This window comes from Sphaeramia orbicularis, chromosome 1 (genome assembly GCF_902148855.1).
Source record: "Sphaeramia orbicularis chromosome 1, fSphaOr1.1, whole genome shotgun sequence".
Taxonomy (NCBI): domain Eukaryota; kingdom Metazoa; phylum Chordata; class Actinopteri; order Kurtiformes; family Apogonidae; genus Sphaeramia; species Sphaeramia orbicularis.
In genome coordinates this window covers 37936025-37959758 of record NC_043957.1, presented here as the reverse complement: position 1 = coordinate 37959758, position 23734 = coordinate 37936025, and the positions used below count along the sequence as shown (strand labels likewise).

Genomic DNA, 23734 nt, shown 5'->3' with positions numbered 1-23734 from the left:
AACACAAAGCACAAACATGTTCGTTCCCTATATCACATGTTTTATACACATGTGCAACTGATATTAAAACACCTGGGTTTATCTGAGTGCAAAGGTCAGGCCACGCCCTGTTTACCTGTTGCATTTAAAAAAAAAAACACACTGCTGTGATAAAAATCAGGAAAATAGACACAACAAAAAACAAAACAGAACAAATGATCAAGATTGATTTTTAATGCTCAATTCAATTTGTGCCATTTCTTGAATTTCTGTAGTGACTTAACATCCAGCGACAATACTCGGTACATGATGCAAACAGTCATCCCTTGTATCACCTTCCCATTAACACCACAGTAAATACACTTAATGTGCCCGGAAGAAATGTTGGTTTTCTTGCAGGACAGCCGGCCGACAGCCACAGTCACACCTGGGGTCCAAGGAGACAGAAGCAGGAAGGGGGGGGTGTACAGTATGTGGGTATGAATGATCTCACATAAAATGTTAAATAATAAAAACAAAACAAACAAAAAAAAAAAAAGACAATTTTTTTTCCCTACTTCCACTGAGCGGCTTGTTTTAACAGATAAACCGGGGGGGGGGGGGGGGGGTAAAATATAGAAAAGGCTGAGCTGTTATAAGGTCACTTGTCAAATCCTGGATGGGTTTTACCAGAAACACTTACTGTAAGAAGCAGGACCTACAACATTCCACTGTAGCACACAATGGAAAGCCTAGTGATACCGGTAAGTTAAAATTACAAAAACCCAACCATGTTTGATGTATTAGCCTAACACGCAAACAGGCACACTTTGCTTTAGAGGAAATTGTTAACTATAAAATCACGGCACTCAAAACTGGCACTGGGGTTACAGTAATCTAAGTTTAGAGACTACAATATATATATAAAAAAAAGGCTTATTCCAATTCTGTCACCTGACATGTGGCCCACAGCACTGCTCGCCTTCCTGACCTCAAATGTCTGTATCCTTTAGATCACAATGACAGTAATTTATGCACTCCTAGTTTGTTCATATGAGGGCAGTAACACTGTAATCAGTAGAAAGAGTTTCCATGCAACAATAATACAATTATTCCACAGTAAACACCCAACAAAAAAACATGTTGAATCAGGAAAAAAAATAAAAATCTTCACAGTTATGTTTCTTCACATTCATACAGCACAGACCAGACGTGCATGCAAGATGGGTCAAAACTGAACACAGTGCAACAGTGAGAGTTTGTTCATCTTCCTGTTCTACAAACCAGTTGTGTAATCACTTACAGCTTGTGCTGTTGTGGTAAAGTCAGGGGATATAGAAATATGGACGATGCGATCCTTGTGCCCTTTCTGGCTGGGCAAAGGTAGACTCTGAATCATATACATAGAAATACATAAAGTGCTTCTGTCAAAATAAATAAACAATAAAAACAGTACAAAACTGTTATCAAAAAAGAGGTATCAAAACAATGCACTTGGGGACATGGAGGAGACTGGTGTCTAACGGATGCTGGACATCAGACTGGATGCCTGTGGACCAAGACAAATGGACTGGGGTACCGTTTGGAAAACAAACAAAAGCAGATGAGTTCAGAGAGGAGTGGACATAAGGAGGGGACAGGAGCTTGGAATTCATCCCAGAATGAGGCTGGATTTTCCCCCGGGTGGATTCCTGCGGCCCGACGGTAGCCCTGCTGCAGCCTCCTCGGCCAGAGGGGCCTCAGCCTGGTGGTCTGGACCTGCTTCAGGATCAGCAGCACTGTATTCTGTAAAAGTAGAAGATATGTTTGCAGAACTTTAAGTACAGAAATAATTACATTTAGTGATGAAACGACCAAACCGAAACCTAACCTTTTTTTCTGAATTCTACACAGCCGCAGTAGGAAGAGGCAATGAAGCTGTTTCTGTTTGTTGCCGCTGTGGCAATAATGTGGCTGCGTGGAATTCCAAAAAAACTAACCCAGAGTGATGATTTGTTTAGGTTTAGGTTTAGGTTTGGTATGTATACAGATAGATTGTTTGTGGTGGAGTACACTTAGAAGTTGTTCACCGTGAGGGGAGTGATTCAGGTGCGTAATCCCGGAAAAACTAACAGATTTGTGATAAGCTTTCCCACAAACATTTAAAAAAATGTGGCTTTATTTTTTTAAATTGTATGTAAGTTACATTTTAAGTTAGTAAAGTTGGATACAAATTTGTTGCAGACTGCAGCGCACATGTTGTTTGTACATGTCATTTGACTTACCGTATTTTCCGAACTATAAGCCGCTACTTTTTCTTACACTTTGAACCCTGCAGTTTATACAACGATGCGGCTCAAGTATAGATTTATATGGGCTAACGGCCTCCAGGGGGCGCTCTAGCACGAAGCACAAAAGCAAGACAGACAGGTGGAAGAGGTTATGCGAAGAGAAGTTTTAAGCCTAACTTAATCATTTTGCATGTCATGCACAAACCCTCATCATGGAAAACACACAAAGAAATGCATATGATGCAGCTTTTAAGTTAAAAGCAATCGATCTGTCTGTCCAAGAAGGAAATAGAGCTGCTGCATGCAAGTGCCATGGAGAGCGACAATGGAAGAGAGACTGAGAAGGTGTGTGACGAAGCCTTTCTGAGGCTGTTCAACTCCAACACTGAAGAAGACGACTGCAGTGGTTTCAATGAGCAGAAGGAAGATGAAGATAAAGATCATTGACTTTTCTTGTTTTTTTTTAACCAGCTGTGTTACTGCCATTTTACTGCTGTGTTACAGGCACTGTTTAGAAAAAAGCAGTTAAGGTATGTAAATAAATATTTAAATAATCTTTCTGTTTACCATCTTTCTGTGTAAATATCTCATGTTACATCATGGACACCTGCGGCTTATAGTCAGGTGTGGCCTATATATGTACAAATATTTTTTTCTTTTAAAATTTGGTGGGTGCGGCTTATATTCAGGTGCACTCTGTAGTCCTGAAAATACGGTAGCTGTTGATTATATATGTACATACCGGTAGTTTTCTATAGAATTTTAAAATGTTATTATTCTTATTTCTATATAGATATTTTTATATATACTTTTATGCTTTTTGTGGTTATTGTTTCAGCTGGTTCTGTAATAAAGGACAAGTCAGTTTCAGACATGTCTTTTTTACATTTTTACTATTTTTTTCACTTAATTCAAATAATTATTTAATTGAATTAAAGAAAATAATCGATTAATTAATCTATTAGAAATATAACCGATACATGCAGCACTAATTACATTTATGACACTTGAGCCTGTGGGAGTTTGTGAGGGTGAACATTCTCTTAATATCCTTGGGGAACTTGAACGTTCTCATTATCATTTGTTAACTCCTTTTGGTGCCCTTTGTCATTTAATGTACTTCTACTACTGTACTTAACCTCTCCTTTCCTCCTGTTTCATGCTCATATCCATTCACTCAGATTTACCCCTCTTGCCTTACTGTTTTATAGCCCTGACTTTCTTAAACATAGGGTGAAAACATGATCACTCTGATAATGCGGAGTGTGCATTCTGTGATTCCTTTACTCTCGATCATGTGTGTAACACAGAAAGGAAACTACAAGTAAGACTTATGAGCTCTGGTTTCACCAAAGGTTTCAGTGTGTTAGGTGGAGATGCTCAATAATGAAAGTTTTGAAATGAACAAAGAGCAAAGACATCTTCAAACAAATTACTTGGACAAACGAAAGCACAGGGAAAGTTTGCCCAGTGTTTTGGTAATGAAAAGGTCAATTGGTTATGTGTTTGCTTGTGTATGTTTGCAATTGAACCATTTCATGTGTGTTTGTTACAGTGTTGTGTAGTGACCAAGTAATAATACTTCATTACTGTACTCAAGTATGTTTTGGGGGAATTTGTACTTTACTGAGTATTTTTTACTCTGTTTTCTGTCACTTTTACTTCACTCCATTTCCTAACTCAATTGCATACTTCTACTCCCATACATTTTTAATGCACAGTATCGTTACTTGACACAAAAAATAAATTTAAGGAAATTTGGTGTTTTCATTGCTGAGATTACTGGTGGCTGCAACAAAGTCTGGAAGATGATTTATCATTGGGCCTAATCACGTAATGCACATGTGCAAATGATGGTCCACACTCAACTTGTTGGTAATCTGTTGATGTGAAGGAGAGTTGAATGAAACTCTGCCATAAACAGGTTGGTATTCTATCAGTGGTTTAGACGGTGGATTCCTTGTTTAAAAGTGTAATGTAGACTCCATGTTTTGAGGTGCAACATATGCTTCTTAGTTTTCTTTTTCTTTCTTTTTTTTTTTTTTTTAATTCTGCCATTTATGACAGCAGTATCCTACTCCTGCTTAGGTTTTTGAAACCTTGTTTTTGAAGTGTATGATGTAGGATCATTTTCAATATTTTGACTGTTCTTTTTTACTTTACCATGTTTTAAAATCCTGGATAAACTTTATAATATTCCAAATTCTGACTGCCTGTGGTTGTTATTAACCTTTACTTGTACTTTTGCTTTCATTACTTGAGTACATATAATTGTAGATTATTTGATATACTTAAGTACAGTAAATACTAGATACATAAAGACTTTTACTTGAGTAGCACTTCAGTTGGTGACTTGAACTTCTACCAAAGTAGTTGTGTAGAAGTGCCTATACTTCTACTCAAGTTGTGACTTTACCGTACTTTATACAACACTGGTTTGTTAGTGATCAGCGTGTTGACAACTTAGGAGCAGCTGCTGACATGATCTTGCCAGCACTGTCTTGACTTGTGTTCAAATATTGTCTTCAAATATTTTAAAAATGACTTAGAAGTATCATTAGAGGGTTCAAAATAAAGTGCTCTGAACATCATTGTATTGTGGCGATGTTAACTAAATTTATTTACACCGATGGTCTGTTGGTCAGATTTACGTGACCACTAGAGGGAGTTGTGAGTCACTCTGTTTGTCAAACATGGTGAGGAAAACTAATGCCACAAGGCCGTTGACGCAAGCATCAGAAAGTTACAGGATGGGGAGGAGAACCGTGAACAAACAACTTTTCGAGTCAAAGAAAGTGTCAAAGCGTTAAAAGCCAGAAGCACTGTTGTTTTCACCACTGGACACAACTCTAAATGAAAAGAATGGAGTTTGACGCTGAAGTTGCAGCATTTCTTCTACATGGGTGAGTTTGATTGTGAAGCTTATGAAGGTAAAAACATCATTGATTTCATTTTCTAAGTTCAGCATTTGTTGATCCACGGTTTAGACTAAACTGTGACAGTTCTGACCTTGTTGGGACGATTCCAAATAGACCTTTATTGACAATTAAAATCGTACAGAAAACAGTGGCGATCTGTGGTTTTACTGAGGCTGTTTTCTGTCTAAAGGCATTACAGCTAAGTTACCAGAGCTATTATGTAAACTACTGGCTGACACATGAAGACTGTAGGACACAGAATTATTTTGACTGACTGTCAGTAATCAGCTATGACTTAAGAAGACACCAAAGTTTAACATAATACCATACTACAGATGTGTGTAAACAATGAGCTTTATATTTATTCAATGACTGATACAGTCTGTGGATACATAACATTGATGTGTCAGTGGCTTTGGTTGTAAATGTGTTCAGTATGTTACTTCCCCCAGCTGTTGAGAGTTTGGAATATCAATATGACATAGAACTCCTTTAATGTGGTCTAAGCAGCAGCAAAGTTTATCTACTGAACATTAATGTGTACAGGTGGAAAAAGTCAGCAAAAAAGGTTGATGTTATGACAAATTAGGGCTGCTCGATTATAGAAAAAAAAAAAAATCACGATTATTTTAGCAATAATTGAAATCACGATTATTAAAAACGATTTTTTGTTAACCTTAAAGTTGTTTATTTTTTTCTTGCAAAGCAATGTAAAATATACTCTTTAAACATAAATAAAGCTTTTAACCACTAAAACAAAGTATGTTCACTTATGTATGAAACAAAAAAATCTTTGAATGCAAATAAGTGTACTGTAAATTCCAGTATGTTTCCTTTTGTAAATAAATAGTGCACTGTAATTAAACTGCTATAGACTTGCCATAGAACTGTAGCAATAAAAAAAAAAAAACCCTCACGTAAAGTGCAAATTATAAATTCAAGTATGTTCAATGTAGTGTGAAGCATAGTAAATTCAGTGGCGTGCCGTGAGGTTTCAGTTCAGGCCCTCTGTATACATCAGCCATCTAGAATACGTACGTTAGGGTTATACGGGTTAGGTTAATACAGGAGTTGCAGCGTAAAGAGATTCGGAAACTGAAGATTGCATTGCGGACGAAGTTGTTTTTATGCGTTTTAGTTTTTCATAAGATTATGATAAAGGTGGCGGTGGTTAAACTTTAAATGGTTAAAAAGGTTTGCTGTGTTAGCGGTCGGTGCGGACACAACTACGAAACACTTTTTGCACGTGATGTGTTTTTGCTCTTAGTGTTCTTCATCAAACCCAAAGTGATTCCATACAATTGAATTGGACTTGTCTTTTTTGTTTACCAAGCACTTCTGCTGGGATTCTCCTGCCATTTTTCCAGACCGCTAGGTACAACTTTCCTCTTGGGGTGGACCTGCCGGCTAGCTGGCAGCAGTAGCTTAGAGGGGGGCGGGGCAGAGCAGCTCATGGTAGCTTGCGTGCGCGTGAATTAAAACAACTCAAAATTAATAATCGTTTTTTTCTCGATTACATAATTTTTGTAATCGTTGCGTGTAATAATCGAAATCGTAATTGAATTTTGATTAATTGCACAGCCCTATGACAAATGATAATGTATTTTAGTAAGTCTGAGTTGGGAGGAGACCTCACATTTCTCTTTTGGGCTAAAGCTGGGAACCCCCTGCTTTAGCCATTTTGGTACCAATGCTCATACCTAATCTATTTACTTTTCCATTGAGTGTTGCCTTAAATAGTAGTCCTTTGCAAAGCACATGAAATGTTCTAAAATTAGAATGAGTGTAGCATTTTATTTTTAAGCCAAGCCCCAAAAGTGTTGTGTTGATAGAAATTTAAGATAATATGGATAGAGAAATTTAGGTTGCAATTAAAAGCAAATTTATGTTGTAATTATTCTTAAACTGCAGGACTTGATCATGTGACCAAAAGACAGAAACACTTACCAGCATCACAAACAGAATTCTCTCCATCCTAAGAAAAAAGGCAGAATAAAAGGGGTTAGTATAAAACATTTGCATGTTTGTGTTGTCACTAAATATATCATGTACTGTATCAAGGCACTTGTCAAATGTCATTTAATAATGTGCTCTTCTTTTTTACTAGTAAACTAACACTTGGTTCCCTATGTGTTTTGTGTGCTCTCAGGTTTCAATTCCTGTCTTCCCACATCTCATGATATGAAGCATGATCTTACTGTGGTGGTAGTGGGGGCCTCTGCAGAGTGGTTGGTGTTGTGGTTCATTCCTCTTCTCAGGGGGGCAGATGACTCACCACATAGCACACCAGTGGGCTTCCCACCTGGAAGACCAAGGAAACAAAATGGCTTAAGGAGGGAGGATGTCTTAAAGATGGTGCAAAAACAGCAACCAGTGACAATTTGTAAAACTCTTTGCCTGCATTTAACTAGCTGATGGAACAAACATGACGTCACCCATTGGATTTTGAACTACCCTTTAAAAGCCAGACGTGACAATATCTGGAAATAACAGGTGAGGCTCCAGGAACACAAGTGCTCAGAGAGGAGCTAATGCTAAACGCTAGCTAACTGACTCCGTAGAACAGTAAAATTCATCCAGCACTGTGTAACAAAGTCTGCAACAAAGTCATTTTTCAGTCTTGTTAATGTAACACACTCCCTTCAACTAGGGTTGTAACTATATTATGGTGTTCACAATTAATTGTGATTTTAAACATCATGGTTAATGGTCAAGACAATATGCGCTTCCTGCACAGAATGAAAGCAACATTACAGAAGCACTGCATTCAACATTCCACGAGTGAAAATGACAATGAAGGAACAAGCTGACAGAAATTCAGACCGTAAATATATTTTCGATCCGGGCTCACTTTCGTTTCCATACAGTTTGCGTTCACTACCATCATCTACGCAGCTTCATGCTACCATTGCGCAACCCATTCATAACAACCTGGCTGCCTAGCTTTCCTACAGTAAGGCCATTCTTCTCCAGCCGTTTAGACTGTCATACAAGCTTCAGGAGGGTTAACTTGTCAATTGATGCGGTTTGGTCACAAGGAAAACTGCATAAAATAGTCTGACACTTCACAACAGGGGGACACATAGAGGAATTAGTAACGCACATTAAGTTTCACTTTCATTTTGGTGGGGGTGCGGCATGGACTGCACCCCCACACATAAACCCCCACAAAGTAATCGTAGTAATTGTGACACCGCAATTATTTCTGTGATGATAACACTGGTCTACAATTTTTTAGAAATGATTTGCTTCAGAGATTAATTATCGTTAATTCTTGAATTTCACATTTTGATCCAAGGCTGTATCTTGGAAAGTTCAGCCAACCAGCATTTTTTACTTGATTTTTCTTTATCAGTGACTCTCATGTGGTAAAATTTCATTACTTTTGTCCTGGAAGCATTTTCCTTGTAGACCAGTGTAATCATACCACCAAAATCTCTACTCATTATATCCCTACCTTCAATTGCAGTCAAAAAAAGTAAAAAACAAAAAAGTGTTTATTAATTAAAAAGTGATTCAGACGAGTCAGTCCAACTGGGAGACGAGTGAGATGACATACCAACATGTCAATCAAAGTCCAACATCAATGACGTCAACACTTTCTATTTGACCTGAGATCGTAACGATAGAACAAAAACTTAAAGACAGACCAAATCACTTATTGAAGGGTTGAAATAAAATGAATAAAACTGGAGTAACACCTGGATAAAATGGTTGATAAAGTATCTTTAGACAAATTGTATGTCAATATAAGTTTACTGGACCCTAGGCTTTTTGGGGCCCACACCTGTTGCTGTGAGCTGTATTACAACTTTAAAATATTTTAATATTAGCTTCGTTTTGGAACCGAGGTCCTTGTCCCGTGGTAAAACCGAAAATGTCAGAGTATTACAAGGGGAATTTTTTCGCACAAGTGTCACTTGTGTCTCTCCATTGGACTGCTGAGTCAGGACAAAGAAATTGGCATCAAGAGGAAATAAAGACCAACAAAGGGAAGTATCTAAATGGCCCTTCCTCTGCTATCATGTTCTGGCCAAATAACAATCATTATACAGCTCATTTCCTTCTAAGCAAGTTATTTGGTCACACATCCTGCTTGGTTCCCAGTGGGCTTTGGGAAAAATCTGAACTTTCACTTTCATTTAAAATGTCACTTTTAACAGTAAATAATTGTTACAATGATAATAAGCTCTGTTCAAACTACGACAGCAGACATAATCTGCTAAGTATGCATTCCCTCTATGAACCCTTTGTAACTGGTTACTACTCCCTTTCTGTACAGGATAATGGCATTGGCACCAAATGTGTGTGTTATTTTTGGGCAGGGTTGGGCAATACAGGCAAAATCTTACAGAGCAGCTTTTGTAAATCTAAATAACAGTAAGCATATATATTGCATTAAAAGATCAGATATAAAAATGGATAACACAACACTGATTTTCCCCACTGCGTAAAAGTGAAGCCAAAATCCCAAACAGTGACTGGTCATTAGCTATAGCTTTCAATAATATATTTTTACATCATCAAGTAATACAAAAAAACACTTATAAGAAAAAAAAAAAGATGATTTGAAGACAAAAACATTAATCAATCAATCAATCAATCAATCAAATTTATTTATGTAGCACCACATCATAACAAAAGCTATCTCATGACACTTTTTATTTAGAGTTGGTCTAAACCAGACTCTTAAGCCAATTTACAAACACCAACAGAATCCTCCAGGAGCAAACACCTGGTGACAGTGGTGAGGAAAAACGTCCTTTTAACAGGCAGAAACCTGGAGCAGACCCCGACTCTGGGGGCTGGTCATCTGCCTTGACCAGTTGGGGTTAAAGAGAGATGACAACGGAGGAGAAAGAGCGAGAGAGAGAGAGAGAGAGAAAGAGAGAGAGAGATTGGGGATGGGGCACATGGATGTACAGCAAACTAAACTATAACAGTTAAAAACAAGAACTGCTGTTGCTACTATAATTACCAATAACTAGAACAAATACCCGTAACTGTTAATACTACTACTCAAAATACAAGTATTAACAGTGGATATACTACTGCTGCAGCAGTTAGTACCAATAATAGAAACCTCTACCATCTATGCAACTATATGATAAACACTATCACTATATGGATGAATGAATAATAATGATACAGGAAGGAGAGAAGTCACATCCTGATAAAATCTGTCTGAAAAGACAGAAATCATCTATGGGAGGAAATGACATGGACAAATGCTTTCAGTTTTTAGTTTTGCCCAAACCCCACATTTCAGAGCCGACATTAATGACCCATACTGGCTATAATGGCCATGGTGCAGCCAGAAACCAGATGGAGAGTAAAACATTTTATGTCCATTTTTACACACAGTCTTTGATCAAGATACAGTAGGGCAAGTGTTCTGTAAATACAATTAACAAATGTTTTAACTCAACCGTAGTACTTCCTTTACTTCATCACATTTGATCAATTTCTTCCATACAAACAAAAACAAGTGCCTCACATGAGAAAACCAGCTCAAAACAGGAAAACTAGCATTCTGTCAAAATGCTGGATTGTGCAATTCCAAACTGGGCCACAACAAATGTTGATGCCAAGTCATAAGTTCTGTCTCATCTTGAGCTAACTCAGTGTTTCTCAAACTGTGGGGTGCCCCCCCCAGGGGTGCACAAAGGCTTGCCGGGGGGGCATGGGATCATTCCTGGGTATTTTTTTTCCTTTTCTTCAGGTTAGAACATGTAACAGGTGGAACTAATGTTTCAGTGTTGGAGAACCCTGGACTCATTTTAGGGACGTACAAAAAACAAATCTACTGCCATGGTGATCTGTCACTAGACTAGACAGAGTTTAGGTTTGGAGAATGGACAAAGGTTTAACTGGAAAAGAAAAATGTGCAACGTTTCTGTTTTTGCAGTTTGTACTTTAATATTCTGAGATGTGAAATGTAAACAGGCTCATTGCAGACACTGACATTGTTAAAATGTTTGTTTGTTGTTCTAAAAAAAAGTAACTTTACTGTCATAGTTGTAAGATAATTGCAAAAATTGAAGTTATTTTTAATTTGCACAACAAATTACTGAAGGAAACACAAAAGTATTCTTACATTATTGATGTTTCTTTCAATAAAAGTTATAATTGCACCACTGTTACAATGTTGTTGAAGTTAAGGGGGGCCTGGAGATTTTTCGTCCTCCAAAGGGGGGCCCCACAGAAAAAGACTGAGAACCACTGAGCTAACTTAACCTCAAATCAATGTTGATAACATCAAGGTGATCTAAAATCACATGGGTGCAGGGCAGCATGGTGGTACAGTGGTTGGCACTATCAACTCACACCAATGGTTCTTCATCTGTGTATATCAGCCCAGAGATGAACATGTCCTGGGTGGACCCCTCCTACAGTCGGGTCCCCTTCACCCTCTTGAGGAATATGAAAATGAATGAATGAGCTAGATTGTAGTTTGTCCTCATTCAACTTTGATAACAGGTTTAATTTTGAAACTTTTTTTGATGGTGTTAAGCTTTTTACCTTTTCCAATTCCACACCCATAGAGATACTAATAACAGATGTAAAAAAAAGTTGTGAAATTACAGACTTTTTATTGAAAAGTCCTCTTTTAGGAGGATTCCCATATCACCTACCAATATGCCTTAGTCTCACAAAAACTTGGTATTAATACATTTTTAATCAAGTAACAATTTTCTTGCAGATGTACCCCAAATCCCAACTCATGTTACCATGTAAAGCCACTGGATTCAGCACATCATGAGAGAATCCAGCCCTAGTTTTATTCATGGCCTGCCCTGAATACAGCAGACACCGATAGATCTGGCTGTGGAAACAGTACTGCCAAATCTCTCTGCCCGTCATGTCACACAACCAGATTTTCTGAATACACAATTTACACTTAGACATGCCATCACAGTACACAACTGCCATCTTTATCCACAGTAGATGTCAGAGCCTGGCAGTGGCCCATATTTTTCTTTTTACTAGAGGCCATGATGACAGATCTCAGTGGAAATCAGTCAAAAGTCCACCGTCCACTGACACATGACATTCTTGTGTGTCTATTGTGAAAATAAATGGAACTACTACTTTCAAAGAATTAGTTTTTCTCACTTTACCATCTTTTGTGTGTGTGTAACAATCAGTTATTCTGTCTGTGTAGGAGACAGTGAGAAAACCATTGACTAGAATAATGTCACTAACATTTAATCATAGTCCAAAATATTTAAGGACTGACCTGCAGAGAAGTACAAAGAAGAAGGAAATTTGGCCAGACTCCATTAGATTAAGGTCAAAGTACTTTCAGCACTCATGGTTTATTTCTTTCAACCAAATTTGAGAAGTAAAAGAAGGAAGAAGGAAATGTCAGTGCAATTACTTTAATGTTCTTCTTCTTGTTTAGGGGGTTTTGTGTGTGGAAGTGAATAATAGAAAAAACATCTAACAAGATTTTTCTCAACAGCTTGTATTTTCAAATTTTATTGTCTTCATATTAGGCCTGCACGATTTTGGCCAACAATCAGGATTTTTTTCCTCTAAAAACTCAATTTTCAATTTCAATTTTTGGGTAAAACTACAAAAGACAACAGAAGTTGGCATGTAGTTTTCATGTGCAGCCCACAATGCAACAAACTGCTCTCACTCTGGCATATGATGATGTTTGTGCCGAAATAAGTTGGTTGTGCTGCTGTCTTTGACAGATACCGCTGTCAGGCTGAGTTTGCAGAGAGGAATGGTTTGGTCTTCATCGGAAACTTCGAAGTCGTAACAATTCTACACAACCGACTTCCTCTTGCTATTTTTAGCCACGAACTTCTCACTCTCCTTAACAAACGTCATTTTTGTACTGGTGTGTGGAGACCAAAGACTGTGGAGACTGCTCTCACAGTTAGGGGGAGGAGCCTACAGTAGCCTGGAGGCACGCGGTCCAGAGACAGGAGAGAGATGAAATTTGATTTGACGATTATCCTTTTTTGAACATCGTCCTAATTAAATAATCCAATTTTGATTTAAAATCAATTACTTGTGCAGCCCTAATTCATATACTGTACTCTGATCAAGAAACACATCAAATAAATGTTAAAATGAGCATGACTGGATTGATTTGGAGAGGGATAATAAAAATTTGATGTGGTTAAAGTTAACTAGGGCTGGGTAAAAAAATCGATTTGATCGATTTTAGATCAATTTCTTTTTAATTTTGTGTAATTGATTAACAGTGGATGAGATTGATTTTTCAGAGCAGGATCACGAGTACCTGACCCGGATACCGCAGATGCGGAAGCGCGGCCGACTTTGTCTTGTGAGCCCCTGGGGAAGACGGGGTGTCTCAATCTCGCTCGCGACAGTTCTGTGTGATTTGGGGGAAGTGGAAAATTAATCACATTTCCTTTTGTATTGTCCTCTATATGATGAACTGAGAGCCCCTTTGTTTGATATGTGTATCCGAAATCCTGATATGTTCTGGAGCACTGATGATGACAAGATGAAATGGTTGTTTAGTTCTAATGTATATAAATTAGCATTATTTGTTTGTAAAGCCTGGAAAAAGCGGCAGATGTGTTTGTTTAAATAGGTCACTATTTTGTTTTGTTCATATCTATTGTGCCTATTGTCTGGTGTTTGATTTTTGGTGTGTATTTTTGGTGTCTTATAAGCCCATGTAAGGGCTGGGCATGTTTTTTTTTTTTTTTATGCAAGACTCAATGATAAAAACATTCATTCATTCATTCTGGTACAGGAGGGATGCAGAGGAAGGGTGGGGAAAACCCCTCCACGGGAGGTCCTCCTGTCCTCAAACTCAAACCCGAAGTGCGGAGGAACTGACCGCCCAGAGTATCTCCGAGGCGAGTCGTGGAAGCTGGACGTTCCAGGAATATTAACTTGGATCCATACTCCTACGGCTGAGTGTGGCATTAGAGGAATATAAAGCAACAATGACAGACCACTACAACCCCGCCTGCTCCGACCAACAACCACAGAGTGCTACCCCCCTCCCCCACACCGAGTCCATGTTAGTGACCTCAGTAATGAGATGTCAAACACGCCACAGGTTTTGGTCTGAACTTCTCAACACGCTCAAGGGTCATGAAGCTGGTGTTTAACTGTCTTATATAGTTGACAGTTCACAGCCCGCTGTCATAATCTAAGCCAGGGGTGTCAAACTCATTTTAGTTAAGGGGCCACATACTGACCAATATGATCTGAAGTGGGCCGGACCAGTAAAATAATAACATAATAACATAATGTAAACTCCAAACTCTATGTTTTAGAGTGATAAAAGTTCAGTTACATTATGAAAATGTTTACATTTACAAACTATCCTTCAAAAAAAATGAGTAACATGAACAACCATGAAAACATAACGTGGTGCACACTTAATCCCCCTTGGCCAAATATAGTGTAAGATTCTGTTGAAAGTTACTGCCCTATAATTTAGATTAGATTGTCTTTGTGTAAAACTTATTACATACATATTCATATTTTAAAGTGCTAAGATATTATAAGTGCATAAGCCACAAGGCCATTGGACCTTGAAAAAGTAGGTCAAGGTCACCTATTCTCAATAGGCTTCTGCTCCATGCCAAGATGCATCCACAGAATAAATTTGGTGCATATATCTCAATGCATTCTTCAGATAATGTCACTGAATGGACAGTCAGACAGATGACAAAATGATTACAGTAACCCTTCGGCCAAATGTTGGCTAAGGGGTAAAAAACTGAAATTTGTTAAGAAAAATAAGTGCAATTTTCACATTATTATGCCTCAGCTTCTCTTTTACACATCTGCATTAGAACTTACAGATCACAGTGGATCTACAAATGCACAAAACATTTAGTGACAGGCAGAATACTGACAAAATTACACTTCTCTTAGGATATTTCAGGTTGTTCATATTTGTTCAGCTTATTCACTGTTTTGTAAAAAGGACAGTTTATAAATGCAAATACTGTCATAATGTAATTTTAGTATTTTACTGGTCTGACCCACTTGAGATCATATTTGGCTGAACGTGGCCCCTGAACTAAAATGATTGTTAATATTTTCAGTGTAATTTTTGCATTTCTCATATTCATCCCATGGGCTGAATTGGACCCTTTGGCAGGCCGGTTTTGGCCCATGGGTCGTATGTTTGACACCTGTGATCTAAGCCTCCTCCTCTATACTTTATAAACTTGATTCACAGTTATCAGATAGCATGTTGAAGCGACACCAAGATCCTAAAAATGTGATAAGACTGACAGTGTCACGGTTAAAAAAAGATTGAGATCACATTGCATTTTCTCACAGTGTATTGCTTTATTCAGTTACAGGTATTTTCCACATTTGATATTTTAAGAACAAGAACATGTTTGTCTTCCTGGTTTCAATCAAGATGAAGAGACATCACATAGCAGAGATTTACTGAGGTGTTTAACCTTAAGGGAGTTTAAGTGTGTGTGGTGATAGGATGGGATGGAATACAGTGGAAAGAGTCAGAAATTTAGAAAGCAGTCTACATCAAAACCATATAAATAGTACTACTTATATTTCCTAGTATGTTACAATTCCTCTTTTCAAAGAATCTGCATTTTTCTCTGGTATTACTCTACATTTAGAGTGCCGCTTTTCACTGGAGATTCAGACCAAGGGTAGGAGAAGATCATGACTACTAATGTCTAATGTCAGCAGGGCTTTAGATTACCTTAATTTGGGCACATCAGATGCTGGAATCGGCGGAGGGGGTGGGTGCGGGATTAGATTTTTCAACAGTAATTCCTGTTTTCTCAGACTATTTCAGATATATTCAAGAGTATGAAGGCATGGATTCCACAAGTCTAATTTCCAGAAGTATTGATCAGCATATGGCCAGCTGATTTTAATTCCAAAATCACAGGACTGCATGCAGGCAGATAATTCATATGTCATATGTTTCACTGCGTTTGTTATGTGAGCGGCCTGAACTTATAGGTCGCCCACGAGGCATGGTTGTTGAGAGAAAACCTTTGGCGTACAACGTACGAGTCAATCTCCAAGCTCTCATCACCTCTCATTGGCCGAAACGGGTGATTTAGACCAATCAAACGGCGCAAATATGTCATACCTGCTGCCAGACAATAGTCTGGTCTTGTCTGTCTTTTATGTTTTGTGTGTCACTTCCTGTTTTATTTTGTTAAGTTTTCCCTCATGTGTCTTGTCTGTCGTCTTTACTTCCTGTTCCCCGCTCATCCTGACCTCTGTCCTGATTACCTGTCTCCGCCCTAATTTGCTTCACCTGTGTCTAGTTGTCTTCCCTCCCTTTTGTGTATTTAAACCCTGTCTTTTCCCCTTGTCAGTCGCCAGTTTGTAACTCCAGTAGTTCAGACCAGCGTACTTGACCTCGTTTGCTTGCCTGTTTTTTGACCTGTTTTGGATTCCTCGGTTTTTCGTCTTCTGCCTGATCCCTGTCGGTTTTTGTCTGCCTCATCTGATCTGGTTTTGACCTTCTCGCCCTGACTACCGGTACGTGAGTTTGCCTAGTCCTTATGTCCTGTTGCTCGATTGTTAGCCTGCCTGTGTATGACCTGTTTCCGTCCCTGACCTCCCTTTGCTTTTCCCCAGTCGGGGAAAAGACTCCTAACACCGCTCGGGGAGACGGGCTGCTGCCCTCGATCCGGAGGACGAATCTGAGGAGAAAATCCCCAACCATTATCCTCAAGATTCTGTCACTCATTATATTTTTTCACCTGTGTGTGTGAACAATAAACCTTTTGGAACTAACTTTTGTTGTCGGAGTTCTGCATTTGGATTCTGTGTTTGTGCTAACGGTATCACAAAATATGACTTCTGCGGGAAGCATGAATACTTGTGCTTTCCTGTTCGGTACATATGTGTTGTTGTCAATGTTTTCTCTGTCGTTATGAACAAGCCTTGTATATTATAACCGATGTGTTTTACGGGAGGAAAAAAAGCAGGGGCGAGTGAGTCAATACTTTCGTTTACACTCTGCTCTTGCCTTTTTTTATTTTTAATTTGGGGACACTAATTTGGGGACATTTAATTTGGGCACACCGTTAGTCGGCCCAGCCAAGGTGTAATCTAAAGGCCTGGTCAGCCTCAAAGATAAATCAATTGATACTATTACTTTTGTAAAGTAGCAGAGGTAGAGGCACTAAATATTTAATTAACTGTCTGGTTTTGGGTTACCGATTGATGAAGAAAATCTGCCCAAACAGTAGGAAAGTAAATAAAGCTTCAGTGACATTTCATATTTCAAAACATATCAGAAAACTTCACAAGTACCATCTAGTATTAGTGACAATTTTGGTGTTCAGTGGTTGTTACTTGCTCTGGTTTTACGTTTCAGTTGAATTATGAAAGTTACGGTAAACTATGAGATCCAGTAGACTGTACCTGGAGGGTTGTTCCTTCGATTGGCATAGGGGTCTTCGGGTTCAGCAAAAACACTGGAGGCCATCTTGTTTTTCCGGACAGGGGGTTTCTCTTCATCTGCACCAAGTGAAATGTTGGAGCCACCACCGGGAGGGCGCAAAACCCTGAAGGAACAAAAAAAAAAAAAAGTCATTCCAGTTACTGAAACTTGGATCATACAGGGGAAAAAATTGCTTTTGAATTTTGTTTTAAGAAATTATTTAGGTGTATCTGACCCATTGTAGGAGGCATAATAAGGCTGACACCAAATAATACAGGTAAACATAATTTACTCTCCAAGGTCCCCTCCAGAAATGTTTTAAGACAAAGAAAAAGATGCTCCCCAAGAATATACAATAAACATGTTACAGCTGATATATCCTTCTTTTGAATAAAAAAAATCTAATAACATGCAAATTCTCTAAATATATAATGTGTATCTGTAAATTGGAAGACATCTCTTACATCTGGGGTTGGGCAATATATTAATTGAATTAAGATTTTTATTTTTTGAAAAACTTAAAAAATGCCAAAATCTCAAGATGGAGATTGTTCCACTGAAAACAATTCTTCACCCAAACCTTATTATGCAACCGGTTTGCATCTTGTAACACACTGATTGGGAATGTGCTTCTTGAGTCATACATTGCATGTATTTTGAGTTAAGGGTGTTTTTGAATAAAGCTTTGTCTTTATAGCTACAAAATAATGGATTAAAAGTGAAAATTGTCCTTGACATAAAAAAATAAATACATTTGAGTCAATGTTTGCCTTTACTGCCCAGCTCTACTTACATCTACAGATGTCACAGTATTAAATATGATGAGTTGATGAATAATTGATAAATATTTATGACTTATGATGCTGTCTGTTGACTTCAAACCACCACTGTAGTATAAGTCTAATAATTGCTTAATTATGCATGTACACCTTAAGGAGAATTACATCCATTTATTTGTACAGAGAAACACAATAAAATGCTTATTGTTCTGTTTGCTTTTTGTTAAAAACTGAACATGACAAATGTGACATGACAAAAATATGCAAAAGTACAAAATTAAAAAACAAACTGCTGGAGGACTCATTCTCCATCGAACAAAAAGCATGGATCATAGCACGATAATGTCATCAAAAGTCAAATGAAGAAAAACAATGTGGAAATAATATGTCACTACTGCTAGTTTTACTCAACATTTGTTATGCAGATGAAGGAGAAAAACTGTCATGATTTTGTAAAATAATCAAGACCATGTAAAATAACTTTTCATATGGCAATTATGTACAGTACATGTCTGGAAAACCAGCCTCACAGTTCTTTAAGATGCAACAGAGATCATGGCTGACCCTTTAACTAGTTGTACTTTTAACTTGTTCAAGGTTCAAGCTTTTTATTGACAAAGACGGGATTATATAACAGTTCACTGCACAAAAAAAATACTTATGAGCTGACAAACACCAGCTGCTACTTTTTACAATGAAAACATTTAATAAAATAAGTAATATGACTAAAATGATACATGGCCAAGGGCCTGCTAAACAATGTTGAAAATTGGTGCAGTAGGTTTATATCCAGCATATCCAGCTGACAAGTGAACAGGCACAAACATAACCTCTTGGGTGAAAGTAATAGTAATAAAAAACAGAAAAAGAATGGGGGAAAAAAAGAGTGATGAGGCTCTGTCTTTCCACTGCAGTGGAGTTCAACAACACTATGTAATACTGGTACATGTGCTAGGCTTGGGTGCTCTGATGGCTTTTATTGTTAATTTACAAAAAATACTGCGTTTTCTGCATAATGCTGGACCTATATTACTACAATATTTTTGAAGATGCCTCAAATTCATCTCAATTTCTTCCCCGCAGCAGTCACTTTAATGAACAGTTAACATTCTCCCTTGATTTCCAAAATTGTACAAAAAATTTCACTATAAGTTGATATTGTGTCTTTTATGTATACAGAGTTTAAATAGAGTTTCTTTTCTTTTTTTTTTGTTTTGCTAACTTGTCTTGTCCAGCATCATAACAGCAGAATGGTGGTCTGGCTGCCTTGTGCTGAAAAAATTTACTTTGCCAAGGGGGAACTTCATAAAGTGTATGAGGCTCTCCTTGATATTCCACTGTCTTTATTTTAGGTTTTGTTGAACCACATTTTTATGCCGGACCTGACAGGAAGGAACAGGGAGAAGGAGAAAAAGGGGGAAGAAAGAAGGAGAGAGAGCAAAGAGGAGAGAAAAAAAAAGAAGGTGGCAAAGACCCTCACAAGAAAATATCAACAATACTAACAATAACAAACATGATGGTAATTATAATGATAATAACAAGAACTGAGTAAACTGAGTTTCTTTTTTTTCTAATATTACTGAAGAGACAACATCAACATTTACACACTTAGTGAATAAAGATTATTCTGAGTATGATTCAAATGTTCTCAACACACAAATCTAGTTTTGTAAATAAGTGACAATTGCCACATTATTTCCACAAAAGAAGGCAGGTGTCAAACTTGCGGCCCGGGGGCCAAATCCACCCCGCCAAAGGGTCCAATCTGGCCCTTGGGATGAATTTGTGAAATGCAAAAATTATACAAAGATATTAACAATCCGTTTAGTTCAGGTTCCACATTCAGACCAATTCAATTTTAAGTGGGTCAGATCAGTAAAATACTATCATAATAATCTATAATACTCACAACTCAAAATTTTTCTCTTTGTAAATGTAAACATTTTCATGTATTTACTATTTACACTAAAACAAAGTATAATTTCATAAACAGTGTGAATAACCTGAACAAATATGAACAACCTGAAATGTTTTAAGAGAAGTAAGTACAATTTTAACAATATTCTGCCTGATATTAAATGTTTTGTGTACTTGTAGATCTATTGTGATCTGTAAGTTATAATATACATGTATAAATGATAAACTGAGGCCGAATATTGTAAAAATTACACTTACAGGGTGGGGAAGCAAAATTTACAATGAACATTTAGTTGTTTTTTCTCAGCAGGCACTACGTCAATTGTTTTGAAACCAAACACATATTGATGTCATAATCATACCTAACACTATTATCCATACCTTTTCAGAAACTTTTGCCCATATGAGTAATCAGGAAAGCAAACGTCAAAGAGTGTGTGATTTGCTGAATGCACTCGTCACACCAAAGGAGATTTCAAAAATAGTTGGAGTGTCCATAAAGACTGTTTATAATGGAAAGAAGAGAATGACTATGAGCAAAACTATTACGAGAAAGTCTGGAAGTAGAGGAAGCAACAAAAAACGTACCAAAGCTTTTATTAAAGCTCTCAAATCCAAAATTCTAAAGGATCCAACCAAATTCATGAGAAAAATGGCAACTGAGCTTGAGGTAGACAACAAGACCGTTAGAAATGCAGTAAAATATGATTTGAAGATTTAAATTCTCATGACTTTCAATAAACTAATTGGTCATAAACTGTCTTTCAATCACTGCCTCAAAATATTGTAAATTTTGCCTCCCCACCCTGTATTTTTTCAGTTTGATCATGTTATTCACATTGTTTGAAAGGATAGTTTGTAGATGTAAACATTTTCATTGTTTAATTTTACTTTTTTCACTCTAAAACATAGAGAAAATTTTGGAGTTGACATTATTTATATATTATTATGTTATTATTTTACTGGTCCAGCCAACTTCAGATCAAATTTAGCTGAATGTGGCCCCTGAACTAAAATGAGTTTAACATCCCTGCTCTAAAGACATGTATCGTTTCGTCTCTCCAGAGTTATTCTGTCACTTTAGATGCTGCACAGAAATATGTAGGGAACTGCATCAGAGAAAACCCTGAGATGGATATTGATGCAACACGTTACAACAACTGGCAATGCTCATATTTTCCTGTTAAAATTCACTAACACACTTGAGACTCGACCAATTATTAACTGTTATGGACACAATGAATTAACACTGTGTTATCAGAGCTATAGCTAATTCCACTGCAGCTCTATAGTGTAAAATACAGCTGATTGATGTCAGGTGTGGCCATTTGTAGCATGGCCCTCGTCTCAATAACCCATACAGTGCAGATTAATACTGTTCAAGCATGTCTGTAGTGGTGGTCATCTGTGTGTGTCTGCAACTGATGTGACTCGGCCCCACCCTGCTGGATGTATACACCAGCCTCCATGTTTTAGATATCTGCCGTTTCAAAGGGAAAAAAAAGAACAGCTAGTATGGAGGATAGACAGACGCATGCAGCCATTGTAAAGGCCTTCAGAGTTACTACTGATGTGCTGCGCTTGCTAACATCGCTACAAAGGGAAAGCTACGTGTGTGCTAGCTAGCTAAAAAATGAGACGTTAACGGACAAAACGGGAAGGTGTGGTACCGAGCATCAACCTAGCATCCTCATTTCATGTCTGCTATTTTACCATTTCGAAACAGCGACGGAACAATAACAACCAAACCTCTAGAAAAACATGTTCTGTATTTTATGTCAGCTAGCGTTAAGGTGATTCGAGGATGCTAGGCTGCTTGGTGTTAATGATGGGGTTACTGAACGACGCCTTTTTACCTGGAACTGCTTTTAGCTCCGGGCTCCATCCCTTGAAATGTCGTGGTCGTCGTCATTTTTGTTTTGTTTTTGTTTGTTTGTTTTTTTTTTGTAGCACAGAGGGTTCGTAAAGTATTTCTCAATCGGACACAATACTGGCGAATTTCACACGCTCATCAGCAGTACTTCACCGCCTCATCATTGTCTCAGTCTAGCCGGTGGTTCCCAGTTGATCAACCTGCATCCAGTCTGCGCGTGGACCAGTCGTCAAACTAGCACTGAGGCGATAGTGCATTTCCGGTGTAGCGGTGAAATATGTTTCCTTGACTAAATCTGTTTCCGGTTGCCGCCATAGAGGACAAATACAAAAAATAATGTTGCTAATGTAATTATTATGTATTAATTGAAATATTAAGACGCACGAGACGCATGGGTTGTGTTTCTTTCCCCACTCTCGGGGGGGGGGGGGGGGGGGGGGGGGGCTATATTGGGGTAAGATTTCGACACTACACCAGTCAATTCCAAAATAAAACCATAATAAACAATTTGCGCGCTTGATTTACACTGAACAAAAATATAAATGCCCCACTTTTGTTTTTGCTCCCATTTTTCATGAGCTGAACGCAAAGATCTAAAACTTTTTCTATGTACACAAAAGGCCTATTTCTCTCAAATATTGTTCATAAATTTGTCTAAATCTGTGTTAGTGAGCACTTCTCCTTTGTCCTTTGCTGAGATAACCCATCCACCTCACAGGTGTGGCAGATCAAGATGCTGATTAGACAGCAGGATTATTGCACAGGTGTGATTTAGGCTGGCCACAATAAAAGGCCACTCTAAAATGTGCACTTTTACTGTATTGGGTGGTCCAGGGGGGTCAGAAAACCAGTCAGTATTTGGTGTGACCACCATTTTCCTCGCACAGTCGTCTTCATGAATTCTCAGAAACAGCTTTGGTAGAGAAATGAACATTCAATTCACAGGCAAAAGCTCTGCTGGACATTCCTGAAGTCAGCATGCCAACTGCATATTCCCTCAAAACTTGTGACATCTGTGGTATTTTGCTGTGTGATAAAACTGCACATTTTGGAGTGGCCTTTTATTGTGGCCAGCCTAAGTCACACCTGTGCAAAAATTATGCTGTCTAATCAGCATCTTGATATGCCACACCTGTGAGGTGGATGGATTATCTCAGCAAAGAGGAAGTGTTCACTAACACAAATTTAGACAGATTTGTGAACAATATTTGAGAGAAATAAACCTTGTGTGTACACAGAAAAAGTTTTAGATCTTTGAGTTCAGCTCATGAAAAATGGGAGCAAAAACAAAAGTGGGGCATTTATATTTTTGTTCAGTGTAGATCGGGAGTGTTAAACATAAGGCCCGTGGGCCAAAACTGGCCTGTGAAAGGGTCCAATTAGGCCCGTGGATTAAATTTTTTTTAGAAATGCAAAAATTCCACTTAAAACATTAACCATTAAGGGTGTGTCAAAATTATTTTAGTTCAGGGGTGACTTACATCCCAAGATCTCAAGTGGGTCACACCAGTAGAATATCATAATCTGTAAATAATGACAAGTCCACATCTTGCTCTCTGTTTTAGTGTAAAAAAGGAAAATTAGACTATATGAAGATGTTTACATTTACATTCTGTCTTTTC

The 23734-nt window shown here is 37.9% G+C and overlaps 1 protein-coding gene across 1 annotated transcript; it reads right to left on the bottom strand.

The window, feature by feature from the left end:
- Positions 1 to 193: 193 nt before the first annotated feature.
- On the bottom strand, positions 194 to 22366 carry jpt1a (Jupiter microtubule associated homolog 1a). The gene is made up of 5 exons (XM_030145446.1): positions 22096 to 22366; positions 17525 to 17667; positions 7345 to 7448; positions 7094 to 7121; positions 194 to 1743 (listed from the first exon to the last, which is right to left on the bottom strand). The coding sequence occupies exons 1-5, from the start codon at positions 22149 to 22151 to the stop codon at positions 1610 to 1612; spliced, it is 465 nt and encodes a 154-aa protein (XP_030001306.1). The 5' UTR covers positions 22152 to 22366; the 3' UTR covers positions 194 to 1609.
- Between the last annotated feature and the right edge of the window lie 1368 nt (positions 22367 to 23734).

Excerpts from the sequence above, each read along its gene's own strand:
- jpt1a (XM_030145446.1), bottom strand. The coding sequence starts at position 22,151 with ATGACGACGACCACGACATTTCAAGGGATGGAGCCCGGAGCTAAAAGC. Across the intron at positions 7,122-7,344 it reads AGGCCCCCACTACCACCACA|GATGGAGAGAATTCTGTTTG; the intron begins GTAAGATCATGC and ends CTTTTTTCTTAG. Across the intron at positions 1,744-7,093 it reads GAATTCTGTTTGTGATGCTG|AATACAGTGCTGCTGATCCT; the intron begins GTAAGTGTTTCT and ends CTACTTTTACAG.